General features: G+C 60.7%; 1 protein-coding gene across 6 annotated transcripts in view; it reads left to right on the top strand.

Moving 5' to 3' along the window:
- Positions 1-14,468, top strand: part of TMEM200B (transmembrane protein 200B) — a 39,763-nt gene extending 25,295 nt beyond the window's left edge. For 5 of the 6 annotated variants that reach the window (XM_075909111.2, XM_075909110.2, XM_075909113.2 and 2 more), the window contains exon 3: positions 14,218-14,468. In XM_075909111.2, coding sequence (XP_075765226.2) covers positions 14,218-14,319 — 102 coding nt within the window. In that variant the 3' untranslated portion in view covers positions 14,320-14,468. Of the gene's footprint in view, positions 1-10,162; positions 11,984-14,217 lie in introns of those variants that run through there. The other variant, XM_075909112.2, reaches the window with a different exon arrangement.
- The last annotated feature ends 255 nt before the right edge of the window (positions 14,469-14,723 follow it).

Genomic DNA, 14,723 nt, shown 5'->3' with positions numbered 1-14,723 from the left:
GCAAGAGCAAGCCACTGGTGAAAGAGCGTCCCATCAAATGAGACAAGGCTGAGAATGGAAGGTTCGTGTCCCATTTCGGAAGTGGGACGTTAACGTGGCAAGAGATCTAGTGACTTGTCCAGGGTCGCGCAGGGCGTCTGGGAAGCGTCAGGGAGCAGAAGCCATGTCTCCATCCTGAGGCACTGGACCGCCCCTCTCCAGTGGCACCCGTGTACTCTGGGGTGGACGGTCCTTTGTGAAGCCCTCTGCCCACACAGGACAAGTACATTGTTATTCCCAGGGGTATGGAGGCAGCACCCTCTGCTCCTGCCCTGCATGCTGGGGAAGGGCGTGGCTCATTGGGACTCTTTCTCAGGTGCCTGGGACTGTGGGTTACCTTGTTACTCTCCACACAGCTCAAGAGAGAGATTTGCTGGTGCTACACAGGGTGACAAATCCCTGCCAGGCCAGACAAACCAGTACGAAGTCTGCTGGCCTTTCAGCTAATGCTTTGGGCACGTCATTTCCCCAAGCTCCATTGAAGCTCATCCCTCTGAGGTACCCCAGCGCCCGGCCCTGGACCCACACAGACGTTACTGAGTCTGAGAGCCAGCACACACAGCAGTGTACTCCATTCTGCTAAGAACTCACCCCTCGCTTGCTCTGCAGCCCGGAGAAAGGGCAGGTACAAACCAACACAAACATGCAACATATTTCTAAGGAACTAAACATTCCCTGAGTCGGCAAAAATCTTTATTTATCTCCGAAAACAACCTACGGGCATCACCAGGGCCAGGACCCAAAAACACCTGTCCTGTTCGTTCCCTCAGGGATGGGTAATCAAATGTCTTTGAGCTTCGCCTCATTCTTCCCCCAGAGTGATTGTTTTGACCCCCAAAGACAGGCCAACCCACACCCTATGGGTTACTCTGCCATTTCTTCAAACACCCCCAGACCCTCATCAGTCTGATTTCCTGTTGACTCAATATGGGGCTTCCTTTCTCTCGGCTCCACAGTGCTTAATTGCCATTAGAAACATAGGTAGCTGCCTTCTCTCTTGACTGGGCGAAAACCTGCTTTTCCCTGTGTTTGGTCACAGACTTTAAATCTGGTGCGTGGCCATAACTCCGATGGCGTGAATACGGACATGTCCCAGTGATATCTTTAAGAAAGGGAAGTGATATCTTTAAGAAAGAGAAGAAGGACGATCCAGGGAACTATAGGCCTCAGTCTTACCTCAGTCCCTGGAAAAATCATGGAAGGGATCCTCAAGGAATCCATTTTGAAGAACTTGGACGAGGGGAAGGTAATCAGGAATAGTCAGCATGGATTCACCAAGGGCAAGTCATACCTGACCAATCTGATTAGCTTCTATGATGAGGTAACTGGCTCTGTGGACATGGGAAAGTCAGTGGATGTGATATATCTTGACTGTAGCAAGGCTTTTGATACAGTCTCCCACAATATTCTTGCCAGCAAGTTAAGGGAATGTGGATTGGATAAATGGATGGTAAGATGGATAGAAAGCTGGCTGGAAGGTCGGGTCCAGCGGGTAGTGATCAACAGCTCCATGTCAGGATAGCAGTTGGTTTCTAGTGGAGTGCCCCAAGGTTCGGTTCTGGGACCAGTTTTGTGCAACATCTTTATTAATGACCTGGATGAGAGGATGGATTGCACCCGCAGCAAGTTTGCAGATGACACTAAGCTAGGGGGAGAGATAGAGATGCTGGAGGGCAGGGATAGAGTCCAGAGTGACTTAGCCAGTTGGTCCCCAGGCTGTAACAATACTTGGGATTCTTCCAGCCCAAGTGTAGGACTCTACACTTGTCCTTATTGAACCTCATCAGATTTCTTGTGGCCCAAACCTCTGATTTGTCTAAGTAGCAGTTCTGCAGAAAAGGACCTGGGGATTACAGTGGATGAGAAGCTGGATGTGAGTCAACAGTGTGCCCTTGTAGCCGAGAAGGCTAATGGCATATTAGGGGGCATTAGGAGGAGCATTGCCAGCAGATCCAGAGAAGTGATTATTCCCCTTTATTCGGCTCTGGTGAGGCCACATCTGGAGTATTGTGTCCAGTTCTGGGCCCCCAATTACAGAAAGGATGTGGACGCATTGGAAAGGGTCCAGCGGAGGGCAACCAAAATGATGAGGGGGCTGGAGCACATGACCTATGAGGAGAGACTGAGGGATTTAGGTTTGTTTAGTCTGCAGAAGAGAAGAGTGAGGGGGGATTTGATAGCAGCCTTCAACTTCCTGAAGGGAGGTTCCAAAGAGGATGGAGAGAGGCTGTTCACAGTACTAACAGGATGGTAGAACAAGGAGCAATGGTCTCAAGTTGTGGTGGGAGAGGTCCAGGCTGGATATTAGGAAAAACTATTTCCCTAGGAGGGTGGGGAAGCACTGGGATGGGTTCCCTAGGGAAGTAGTGGAGTCTCCATCCCTAGAGGTGTTTAAGTCTCGGCTTGACAAAGCCCTGGCCGGGTTGATTTAGTTGGGATTGGTCCTGCCTAGAGCAGGGGGCTGGACTTGATGACCTTCTGAGGTCTCTTCCAGCTCTATGGTTCTATGATTCTGTGATATCAATGCCCTGGGTGTTACTTGCTGTCATTTCCATTACCTTACCCCCTGCCGTGTGCTGGGTGCAGAGTTCGTCAGGCCTGCTGGGATTTGCTGATGCGGAGCAGTGAAGTACTGAGGCGTTTCTGTGCCCCCGGCCTAGGGTTGCCAGGTGTCCAGTATTCAACCGGACAGTCTGGTTTTTGAGCCCTCTGTCCGGTGAAAAATATTCAGAAAATACCGGACGTGTGCAATGTCCAGTATTTTCTGGTTTTCCGGCTGGGCGCCTGAGGGAAGCCTGGTGGGGGTGGGGGGAGTGGCTAGGAGGCGGGGCGTGATCGGTGCTGGGAGCCTCTGTTTGCCTCTGACGTACGAGTGATGCCTTGGGGAGGAGGAGAAGCCCTGTCCATGCTCCTGAGCACCATTCAAGCATGTTGGGGAGCGGTAGCCAGATTCACTCGTGCTTTGCTGGGACTGTGTGCAGGACAGGCATGCCTTGGGATCTGCATGTGCCTGGGTCAGTCCTGCTCCCCGCTGGCCAATTCTCTCCCCCCCTCACTCCCCCTCTGGCCAGCCCTGCTCTCCCCAACCCCCCCCAATCTCCCCCAGCCAGTCCCACTCCCCCCGATCCCCCCGACCAGCCCCACTTCCTGCCGGCCACACCTCCCCCTATCTCCCCCGGCCAGCCCCACTCCCCCCGACCTCCCCGACCAGCCCTGCTCCCCCCGACCCCCCCCAATCTCCCCCAGCCAGTCCCACTCCCCTCGATCCCCCCGACCAGCCCCACTTCCCGCCGGCCACACCTCCCCCTATCTCCCCCGGCCAGCCCCGCTCCCCCCGACCTCCCCGACCAGCCCTGCTCCCCCCGACCCCCCCCAATCTCCCCCAGCCAGTCCCACTCCCCTCGATCCCCCCGACCAGCCCCACTTCCCGCCGGCCACACCTCCCCCTATCTCCCCCGGCCAGCCCCGCTCCCCCCGACCTCCCCGACCAGCCCTGCTCCCGCCGGCCACCACCCCCCCGATCTCCTCCAAACAGCCCCACTGCCCTGACCCCCTCCCCGCCAGCCCTGCTTCCTGTCCCACCCCCCTCCCAGCCAGCCCTGCTCCCCTCCCGGCCGGTCCCTCTCCTCCAATCAAGTGTGTCTGGTGTTTTTTCTGAAGCTACCTGGTAACCTGATCCCCACCACAAGCACTGCAAACCATCCCACTGGCTTCAAGGGTGTCCCAGCAGAACAGTCCCTAACCAGACAGCCGGAGGGTGCAAGGCTGTGGGGCAGGGTGTGGGTTGGCCAAGGCCTGGAGTCACTCGGCTGGGTAAGGCGGGACTTCCAAAGTGCCTCTGTGCGTGAGGTGCACAAGCCCCACTGCAGTGGCCACTTACATTTCGCTAGGCAGAAGCGCCGTGTCCCTAATCCCTGGCACCGTGGTAATGCCAGCCCCCTCCTCCACGGCATGACATGCTGCTGCACACCGAGAGCTGACAGGGACCCGGCTTGCCTGTCACCGCCCAAGGAGGGCCAGCCCCTGGCTGGGGCCACCTAAGTGCCCTGGCGCCACTAACTCGCTAGCTCAGCTCATGCTTTGCAGCGGCAGCTCCCCATGCTCCAGCCATAAGGCTGAGCTGGCCAGCCGGGCTCTGCCCTGGGCTGCAGGGAGGAAGCATTTGGAGGAGCCCTGCTTGGTGGAGCTCGAAGCAGCCTTCCAGGTGGGTAAGTCACAGTCCCCAGGGCTCGGGCTGGGTTAGCAACGATGCCCTTGTACCAGAGCCATGGAAGTCACATGCGGGGATGGGATCTAATGCTCTCTGCCCGGAGCTCCGAGTTCCTACCATACGGGGGGTGCAGTGTGCGGGGGTGATCGGCGTTTCTGGGCTAGTGGGGGGGGCAGCTACCCATGGGGGGTGCGGTGTGCGGGGGCGTTGTGCGTTGCTGGGCTAGCGGGGGGGCTATCCACGGGGGTGCGGTGTGCGGGGCCGTTGTGCGTTCCTGGGCTAGCGGGGGGCTATCCACGGGGGGTGCGGTGTGCGGGGCCGTTGTGCGTTGCTGGGCTAGCGGGGGGAGTTACCCACGGGGGGTGCGGTGTGCGGGGCCGTTGTGCGTTACTGGGCTAGCGGGGGGGCTATCCACGGGGGTGCGGTGTGCGGGGGCGTTGTGCGTTGCTGGGCTAGCGGGGGGGCTATCCACGGGGTGTGCGGTGTGCGGGGGCGTTGTGCGTTGCTGGGCTAGCGGGGGGGCTATCCACGGGGGTGCGGTGTGCGGGGGCGTAGTGCGTTGCTGGGCTAGCGGGGGGAGTTACCCACGGGGGTGCGGTGTGCGGGGCCGTTGTGCGTTGCTGGGCTAGCGGGGGGGAGTTACCCACGGGGGGTGCGGTGTGCGGGGCCGTTGTGCGTTGCTGGGCTAGCGGGGGGGCTATCCACGGGGGTGCGGTGTGCGGGGGCGTTGTGCGTTGCTGGGCTAGCGGGGGGGCTATCCACGGGGGTGCGGTGTGCGGGGGCGTTGTGCGTTGCTGGGCTAGCGGGGGGGCTATCCAGGGGGGGTGCGGTGTGCGGGGGCGTTGTGCGTTGCTGGGCTAGCGGGGGGGCTATCCAGGGGGGGTGCGGTGTGCGGGGCCGTTGTGCGTTGCTGGGCTAGCGGGGGGCTATCCAGGGGGGGTGCGGTGTGCGGGGGCGTTGTGCGTTGCTGGGCTAGCGGGGGGAGTTACCCACGGGGGGTGTGGTGTGCGGGGGCGTTGTGCGTTGCTGGGCTAGCGGGGGGGGGTTACCCACGGGGGGTGCGGTGTGCGGGGGCGTTGTGCGTTGCTGGGCTAGCGGGGGGGCTATCCACGGGGGGTGCGGTGTGCGGGGGCGTAGTGCGTTGCTGGGCTAGCGGGGGGAGTTACCCACGGGGGGTGCGGTGTGCGGGGCCGTTGTGCGTTGCTGGGCTAGCGGGGGGAGTTACCCACGGGGGTGCGGTGTGCGGGGCCGTTGTGCGTTGCTGGGCTAGCGGGGGGAGTTACCCACGGGGGTGCGGTGTGCGGGGCCGTTGTGCGTTACTGGGCTAGCGGGGGGGCTATCCACGGGGGTGCGGTGTGCGGGGGCGTTGTGCGTTGCTGGGCTAGCGGGGGGGCTATCCACGGGGGTGCGGTGTGCGGGGGCGTTGTGCGTTGCTGGGCTAGCGGGGGGGCTATCCACGGGGGGTGCGGTGTGCGGGGGCGTTGTGCGTTGCTGGGCTAGCGGGGGGGCTATCCACGGGGGGTGCGGTGTGTGGGGGCATTGTGCGTTACTGGGCTAGCGGGGGGGCTATCCACGGGGGGTGCGGTGTGCGGGGGCGTTGTGCATTGCTGGGCTAGCGGGGGGGCTATCCACGGGGGTGCGGGTGCGTTGTGCGTTGCTGGGCTAGCGGGGGCTTTCCACGGGGGTGCGGGGGCGTTGTGCGTTGCTGGGCTAGCGGGGGGGCTATCCACGGGGGTGCGGGGGCGTTGTGCGTTGCTGGGCTAGCGGGGGGGCTATCCACGGGGGTGCGGGGGCGTTGTGCGTTACTGGGCTAGCGGGGGGGCTATCCACGGGGGTGCGGTGTGCGGGGGCGTTGTGCGTTGCTGGGCTAGCGGGGGGGCTATCCACGGGGGTGCGGGGCCGTTGTGCATTGCTGGGCTGGGGGGGGCTATCCACGGGGGTGCGGGGCCGTTGTGCATTGCTGGGCTGGGGGGGGCTATCCACGGGGGTGCGGTGTGCGGGGGCATTGTGCGTTGCTGGGCTAGCGGAGGGGGGAGCCGTAGTTGTGAGCTCCCAGACTTTTGTAAGTCTTTTGACTGTGGCCCCTTGGCATTCTCATCTGCAGGCCTTTATGGTTGCAAAGGGGCTGCAGGAGGCTTGCTCGAAACTGGGGGCAGCTTTACCGGAGTCCTGCCGGGGGCTGTGCAGGGCCTGGCACTAGCCAGTATTTTTGTGGCTGTCTGACCCGTGAAGCCGGGAGGGTCCCAAGCCGTGTGGCGGACGGGGGGCGGGATCCCTAGCGGTCTGCACGAGGGGGCGCACCGGTCTGAGCCCTGCAAGCTGAGACAAGGGCAAAGCCACTTAAGGGAGAACGAGCCCCACAAGCCCAACTCCAAAACGGGGGCAACTGGCCGAGACGGGCCTGGGGGTGCCAGTGGGGCGCCCAGAGAATACGAGCCAGCCGGGGCGTGTGCGCGAGAACAGCGGCTAGCCAGGGGGCTCCGAGCCATTCGGCTCTCAGAGCAGTGGCCCGTGTGCACAGGCGGGCCGGGACAGAGAAGGCAGAACTGGCCTGGCTGTTGCCCGTGCTGGCTCTCCCTGGCCAGGGCTGCCCAACAGCTGCTGAATGGTGGGTTTTGTGTCTAGGGAGGGGACATCATGGGGGCACCAGTCCCCGGCACAGTGTACCCAGCTCAGCCACCTGGGTTCTCCCTTGGCAGCAACAGCCGCGAGCGGGCCCAGGTCCAGGAAGCTCGCGAGGGGCTGCTGGAAGCTGGTTGTGGGAACGCTCCCTTTCTGGGGCACAGCTGGGAACCATGAAGGGAGCCATGGCTCAGGTCCCAAGGGGGAAGCTCCTTGACAGCCCTGAGTTCTGGCTCCGCCTGTCAGCAGGAGCCAGCAGCTGTTCCCAATGAAGGGCTTGCTGGCCTGAGGCAGGCAAGCTGAGAGGGATGGTTTAAGGGGGAGGGTGTTTGAGGGAGAATTTTAACCCCTACATTGCTGAAGAGTCTCCCTCAGATGGGGAGAGACCCAGCTGTGGAACTGCCCTGAAGACCCGTGTTTCTCAGCTACCGTTTTGTCCAGCCTGGAAGGGGTTCATGTGCCTTCCTTTTACTCCCTCGGGTGCCAGGCGGGTTGACTGGCCAGCGCCGTGGGGAGCCTGGTTCTGCTCCCACTTCTGCATGGCCCTGAAAACCCTTTTCGCCGACAGTGAAATTGGGGATGGGGCGGGGGAGAGGGGTGCGGCTGCTTGTGCCAGAGCAAGGAGCGGAGGAAAGAGCCAGGAGCAGTGCTCGGCTGAGGGAAGGGCTCTGTCCAGGCCGTCTCCTGTCTGAGTGGAGCTGCCTGGCCCGCACGGGGGGGAAGGTTGTGGGCCCAGAGGGCTCACGAGGGGAGGCTGAGGTGCTTGCGTGAGAGGCCTGAGCAGAGGCCGCAGGGCTGGGATCTAGAGCGAAGCGACAACCCATCCATTTCCTGCTGCTCCTCCCTCACGGGGCAGCGGGCTGCTCCCAGCTGTGGAGACAGCTGCAGACGCTCTGCACTTTGGGGCACCACCAGGGCTGGCCTTACCATGAGGCGGCCGCCTCAGGTGCCAGAGTGTGGGGGCACCACTAGGCCCCCGAGTGTAGAAAGTCATGTCTGCTGCTGTGCCGATGTTCGCTCTCTGCTCGGGACGCATGGTGCACGAGTTACATTGGCTGGGCAGGCGTTTGAAAGGGAAGGGTTACGGCAAAGGCATCGTAAGTCGTTAGCTCTCCGCTATTGGGGAGGCAGCAGAGCAGAACAGGAAGGAGGCAGAATCGAGCCCTTTCGAAGTTTTGGCCCAAGCGAGGGGGCGTCATGTGAGCTCCCCGCCTCAGGTGCCAAAATGTTGTGGGCCGGCCCAGGGCCCCACATCGCAGGACTGGAGCCCATTGTTGTTGTTTGTGCTGTGACCGGGCCGGATACGTGTTTCTGGTGCGTGCGCTGCGGCTCGGCTCTGTGGGGCATGGAGCTCTGGGCTTAGAACTGGGCTGGGGGTAGGCAGATGGGTGACTGATTTGTTTCCCCAGTCCCAGTGGCATCGCCACGAATGGGCCTCAGTAGGCCGTGGCCACCCACTTGCGATCCAGGCCCACCCACCTGCTTCCCCGGCACCCATGTCCTGCTCAGCCAGTCTGGTGTTCTTGCCAAGGAGCAGGGGCGGGGCGCAGGGACTTGCCTCTCTCCCCCGCGACAAGTGCTCTTGCCAAGGTCCAGGCTCACCCTGCATTTCCCTTCTGGCGTTCCAGCCCTGTGGCTTGCCTGGCTCCTGGGCGGGTGTGCCCGGCAGGTGGAGTGGGGTGAGCCTCCCTGCCCCGATCCTGCTCCCCAGAGGGAACGCTACAGTGCTGGGGCAAGCCCCCAATTCCACTCCCCAACTGTAGTGCTGGAGGAGGGGGCCCTGATGGCTCCTGCCCCCCCAGTCAGGGCCCACCCTAGGGTCCCAGTTTGTCTAACCACAGCCCAGTCCACAGAGCGCTGTCCTTGCTGGAGGGCCTTTGAGCCGGGCTCGCCAAGGCCTAGTGGCAGGGCAGGAACTCCAGATCCCCAAGCCCCGAGCTGTAAATCTCTCAGGCAATTGTATCTGCAGGGACAGGGAAGGCCTGTGCCTGTCAGTCCAGGTACCTCGGCAGCAGGCACAGATGGCCCGAGCCCAGTGCGAAGGGTTTGCCCTGAGAGACATGCCAGGAATTGCGATCGCCCATTGGGGGCTGATGTGTCATGGGGGACCCGTGCGGGTTGTGCAGCCCTGCGTGCCGGGCGACTGGCAGTGAAAGGGGACACGCCCAGCACTGGAAGAGCCGGCATGACGCTGATGGTTGGTGCCTGCGGCGTCCAAGAGTTTCCTCTTACGAATGATGGACTCCTCCCTAGTGGCTAGTGAGGATTTGTCCTTCCTCCAGGACCGGGCTGGGCAGGCCAGGAGGGGGATCCACCGGCTGAGCAGCATAGGGTGGGTGTCGCAGGGGGTACGGTACTCGGGTGGCTAAGAGCAGAGGGGGGCTTAGATGGCAGCACCTGTGGGTGTATCTGGGGCTGCCCTACAGATGTGCCAGGGCTCCACTGAGCCATTGGAAGTCCTGGCTGTGCATGGAGGGGATTCCCTATGTGCATGGCAGGGGGGGGGGCTCTCGTAGGGAGCCCACTAGGGACTTGCTAGGGGTACTCAGCTTGGGAGGTGCAGGGTTAGAGCCGTCCCAGCAGGGCTGGGGCTCGTGTCTGTTTGGGGCACGGCTCACTGCAAGCAGGCAGCCTGGCCCACCCCGGGTGTTTGCAGCTCCCCCGCCTGGCCGCAAGGAACCAGGACATTGGCAGAAGGATCCATGCGGCTTTTCAGACTCATCGATGCAGGTTTTCTTTGCCCTCTTGTCCGTCCTTCATGGCTGCCGGGGCTGGAGACTTTCATTTAAAGCTGATGCCATCACCTGCCCCCAGGCGCTGGGGCTTGGTGGGTGACACCAACTGTTGGGAGAGCTGGTTTTGGCATCTCCTCCTCCCCCCTCACACATTCATTGGACACTGGCAGCGCTTGGTAGGGTAGGAGCCAGGGGGCAGGTGAGGTCAGCGGGAGAGGCGGGAGCGTGTGTCGCTTATGGGGCAGCTCTGTGTTAAGAACCAGAACCCCATCCTCTTGCCCCAGCCCCGGCTTGGTTCAGAGCTTGGGAGCTTCCGCACCTGATTCCATCTAATCACCAGCCGCTGCTGAGGGTGCAAGTACCGAGCCGCCTTCCCCGGCTCCTCCTGGCCTTTGCTCTGTCTTCCTGCAAAACGGCCTGTGCAGCCCCAACACTGACGGCATTCGGCCAACTTGGAAGAATTCCCCAGCCGCCGAACACGGGCCAGGACCCAACCTTGAGCAGCAAAGCCCAGAAATTGGGCTTCCTTGCGCCCCACTGTCTCCTTTCTCCATAGGCAGGAGCATAACCAGAAGATCCCGGCGTGGGCAGCTGGAACGGAGGGTGTTGGGTCTGCTGGCTCAGCCTGCGCTGAAAGATCCTGCGGGCAGCTTCTCAGCCACGCTGCCACCAAGGTCTGTGGGGTCTGATAGAAGCAGGACATTGCCATTGGGCCGGAGAGGGACGCAGGGACCCTGGAGATGTTGCAGCGTATCTGGGCCAGTGCCGGTGTGTTCAGCGCCGTACAGACCATGGCGTACGGACCATGTCTACCTCTAGCGGCCGACTGAAGTGACTGCAGTAGCCTGCCCCTTAAAACCAGGCTGGAATAGAATATTTTTTAATATAATTTTATCAATGTTTGTTTTAAGCCCTTTTACTTCACTTTATTGTATTGACAAGTTTTCTCACACGTAAAAAAAATTACAGTGCTGGGGGTCAGAGGATAATAAGCACTGAGGTTCAAAAACGGTAAATCTTTGCAACTGCCATCGGCGTCACGTACTACCATTTCAGCCTGCAATCAAAGTTCAGGTAGTTCTCAAACAGGATTTTTGTTACTCTGCCTATCTGAAAATGTTGATTATCAGTGCACTATATTTGTGTGTGTGTGTGAGTGTGTGTGTGAGTGTGTGTGAGAGAGAGAGAGAGATCAGTCTTTACCACTAAAACTCCAATCTCTCCTAGCCTATTTAAAATGAAGGGCTTGCCCTTAACCCAGTGGGCGTCTGTATGATTGTGGGAAGTTCTCCAGTTGAAGCCTGCTAATTTGGCACCTGCCACTCCCCGTATGCTCCTTACATCACACCCTCTCTGGCTGACGCTGTGTCACAGAAGGGGCAGGCTGGCGGCTGTGCACTGGCTTCCTGTCCTGGCCCCGCCGGGCACGTCTACACCGCGGTTAAAGGCCCACGGCACAATGAAGTTGGGTGTAGACGTCTGGGCTATGAGGGCAGGGGGTTCCCACAGCCTGGGAACAGGCCGACTGTTGCCACAGCGCACAGCGGCCCCGGCCCAGTCAGGGGGTGTTAGTGCCCCTGGAGTTGTCCCTTCTCCTGCTCCAACAACCTCCCTGCAGCGCCCGGGCCCTGTTCTAACAGGCGCTCTGGGAACACTGGTGCTCACCGGGGCTGGGATGTGGGACGGAGTCTTAGTGGGGAAGGTTCAGTCCCCCCAGGAGTCGTCACGGGGCCTTGCCACCCACCTGGGGCTGTGGCATTTCAATTGGCTAGTCCCTGCGGCTGGTCCCAGCTCCAGGCTGGGGTCACTGTGGGGAGGGACAACACAACGGTGGTGGTCAAGGTGGAGTTAAGCCCCGTTACTCAGCCCATCAGCTACACGCAGGGTGGAGACTCCCAAATCCCTCTGTGCGGGGCTGGTGGGGTCAGATGCAAGAAGAGCAAAGTCAGCCGGCAGCTGCCCCTCCAGGGACAACCTCTGGCCGAGGGCAGTAGATGCTCGTGCAGGGATTGCAGAAGAGGAATGTCCTGCGCTGCACAGGCACCCCCCTTCCTCAGCTTGCAGGTCCTCAGCCCCCAGCTAGTCCCTCAGCCAGGCTCTGTCCAGCAATCCGAGCCTTCCTGCAAGATCACCAGCACCTAGCAAGGCGGCTCCTAGCTGGGGCCTGTGCAGGGCTGTCTCCAGGCCCAGCTGTGGGGGAGGTGGCTCCAGGTACGTGAGCGATCCCCAGCTGCCCGGGGGTCCTGCTGGAGCTGGAGTTACCCACAGCCGGCCGCGCCCTGTAGCCTGTGCCTGAAATGCAGCGATTTCCAATAGCTCTAACTGGCTCACTGCCGCCGTGCCTTGGATTATCATCCGGTTAAATCAATCTCAGCTCCCCCCTCTCTCCCCCCCCGCCAGCTGGCCTGGGCTCTGCGTCCGTATGTGCCACTGGGCGTGGGTCCAGCTCTCCCCTGCAGCTGGGCAGAGGTTGTTTGCTTGGAAAGGAGGCGGCCAAGGGTGCGGAGGAGCTGGATGCAGACATGAGATACTCAAGGCTCCAGTCCCAGTGGCCCTCACCTACAGGGATTTAATGGGGCCCTCCAGCTGGGAGCCTGAGAGGCCCAGTGGGGCTGGTGTCACCCATGGCCCTCGATGTTTTACAAGCCCTTTTGGGCCTCTCAATTCCCCACCCCATGCCAGCCCCAAGGCTGGGAGCCTGGTCTCCATCTGGGAAAGAGACTCGCACGTAGTTGCTGGGACAGATCTGACTGTTTTCAAGCCCGAGATCACTTTTGTGCCTCAGTTTCCCCCTGTAAAAGAGGATGGATGCTCCCCCCTCGCTCCAGTTACTGTCTTTCCGTAAAGGGCTGTATCCGGGAAGCATCAAGCATCGTCACTGCTCTGTGGTCCATGGGCTGTGGGTGTAATGGCTCCCCTCTCAAAGCTGGCTCTAAGGCAAAGAAAATCCTTCCCCCTCCTGAGAAATGCTGGTGTAGGCTCCAGCTGCTCCTTTCAACCGTCCCCAGCTCCCCCTCACGTACTTAATAACCCTCCAATGGCACCCAGACACGGACAAGGCGGAGTCTTGAACCAACTCTGCCTCCACCTCCGGCCCGATGGCAATGGGATCTCGGTGTAGCTGCTGGGTTTCCACAGGGGGGATGTCTGGTGCTTCTCTGGTGCATCCCGTCTGACGAGGCCAGGTCTGGGCTGTCCCGTCTGATGAGGCCAGGTCACCTGACCCTCAGGAGAGAGGGGATTATTCCCCCTTTGCGCACAGAGCTGGGAACGTGGATCCCCGCCCTGCCTGCTCGCCGCTGATCTCCCTGAGCAGTCGAAAGGCTCGCGGGAGTAGGGTGCAGCTGGCACCGAACTGCAGAAAGGGCGAGAGGGGCAGCGGGCAGGGAGAGCCGTAACTGGTCCTACTGAAATACCTTCCCACAAGCCATTGCAGGGGGGTTTCTAGCCCTCGAACAGCTTGCAAAAGCCCGGTCTCCAGCATGCCCCACGCAGGGATTCCCCGCTCCAGAGCAGGTGCTGTGAAACAACCCGTTTCCTGGGTCACGGGGGTACATCTCCACCACAGCTGGGTGTGCGGGTCCTGGCGCTGGGGCTGGCTGGCAGGGTGCGGCCCCACTCAGCCCCCAGGGATGTACCCAAGTGGCTAGTCTGGGCCGTCCCCATGGCCATTGCTCATGTAGGCAGGAAGGGCATCTCTCAGCTGGACCCAAAAGGGGCTCTCACCACTGATCACAAGAGCTTCTGCTACTCCCAGCCATGGGAGCTGAGGGGCAGAGTCACTGTCAGCATCTAGCTCCCCTCGGCTAGAAACGGGGGACAACTGGTTACCTAGTAACAGTTGTGCTTGGAGACGTGTTGCTCTGTCCATTTCAATAGGGGTGCGCACTGTGCGTGCAGTTGTCGGTGAATTTCCCCTTTGTGGTACCCACGGGGTTGCCTGTGGGACCCCTGGTGTGGCGCGCCATCTTGGCACAGTCTAGAAGGCAAGGCCAACCCACTGCCTTCTTCGGGTATGTCTACACTACCCCCCTAGTTCGAACTAGCGGGGTAATGTATGCATACCGCACTTGCTAATGAAGCCCGGGATTTGAATTTCCCGGGCTTCATTAGCATAAAGCCGGCTCCGCCATTTTTAAAAGCCGGCTTGTTCGAACCCCATGCCGCGCGGCTACACGCGGCACGGGCTAGATAGTTCGAACTATGTAGTTATTCCAAACTATCTGTACGCCTCGTGGAACGAGGTGTACAGATAGATCGGAATGGCTACATAGTTCGAACTATCTAGCCCGTGCCGCGTGTAGCTGCGCGGCATGGGGTTCCAACAAGCCGGCTTTTAAAAATGGCGGAGCCGGTTTTATGCTAATGAAGCCCGGGAAATTCAAATCCCGGGCTTCATTTGCAAGTGCGGTATGCATACATTACCCTGCTAGTTCGAACTAGGGGGGTAGTGTAGACATACCCTTGGTTCCTTCTTGCCCCATTATTCCCGCAGGGGGGAGGTGGCGGGAGTTGGAACTGGCATGAGCAGCACGTCACGAAGAACACCAATGACGAGACGCACGGAGCCCGTTTCACCCTTTGCGTGATTGCTCATGTGCTTTCCCACAGGTGACTCACCAGCAGCATCCACAGCGGAGCTCACCTGCTTGCTGCCCACAGAACTGCCCTGCTGAAGGCCGCGTCCTCTCCTGCCACAGGGTAACGGCGTAGTGAGAGGGGTGGATGTCCTCACAGCTGTCCTGCACGTGTCCTGGCTAGGGATTGGGCGAGGAACGCCGCCAGGAAAGCCGGTGCCCGTCCGGAGCGAACCGTCAAGGCGGGTGTTTGGACTTCGGCCAGGTTGCAGCAGACCCTGATGCAGGACGTGATCCACGAGGAAAAATGCTGGGCCGAGATGGGGAGGCCCTTCATTCCCTCCTCTATCACAATAAAGGGTCGTGTGGATTTACAGAATGGTCTAGTGCGGTCACTGTTAAACCCCAGGGGACGCCGAGCGGCCAGGGAACTGGGTGCACACTCTGTCATTGCTGTGGGGGTTTCAGGAACAAAGCCAGCAAAATGATCTTCATATGTCTACATGCCAGTGGGAGACCACCTGAGGCAGGACGGCTGGG

Source organism: Pelodiscus sinensis, chromosome 26 (genome assembly GCF_052426305.1).
Source record: "Pelodiscus sinensis isolate ZL-2025 chromosome 26, ASM5242630v1, whole genome shotgun sequence".
NCBI classification, from domain to species: domain Eukaryota; kingdom Metazoa; phylum Chordata; order Testudines; family Trionychidae; genus Pelodiscus; species Pelodiscus sinensis.
This window is presented reverse-complemented; position numbering and strand designations above follow the sequence as displayed.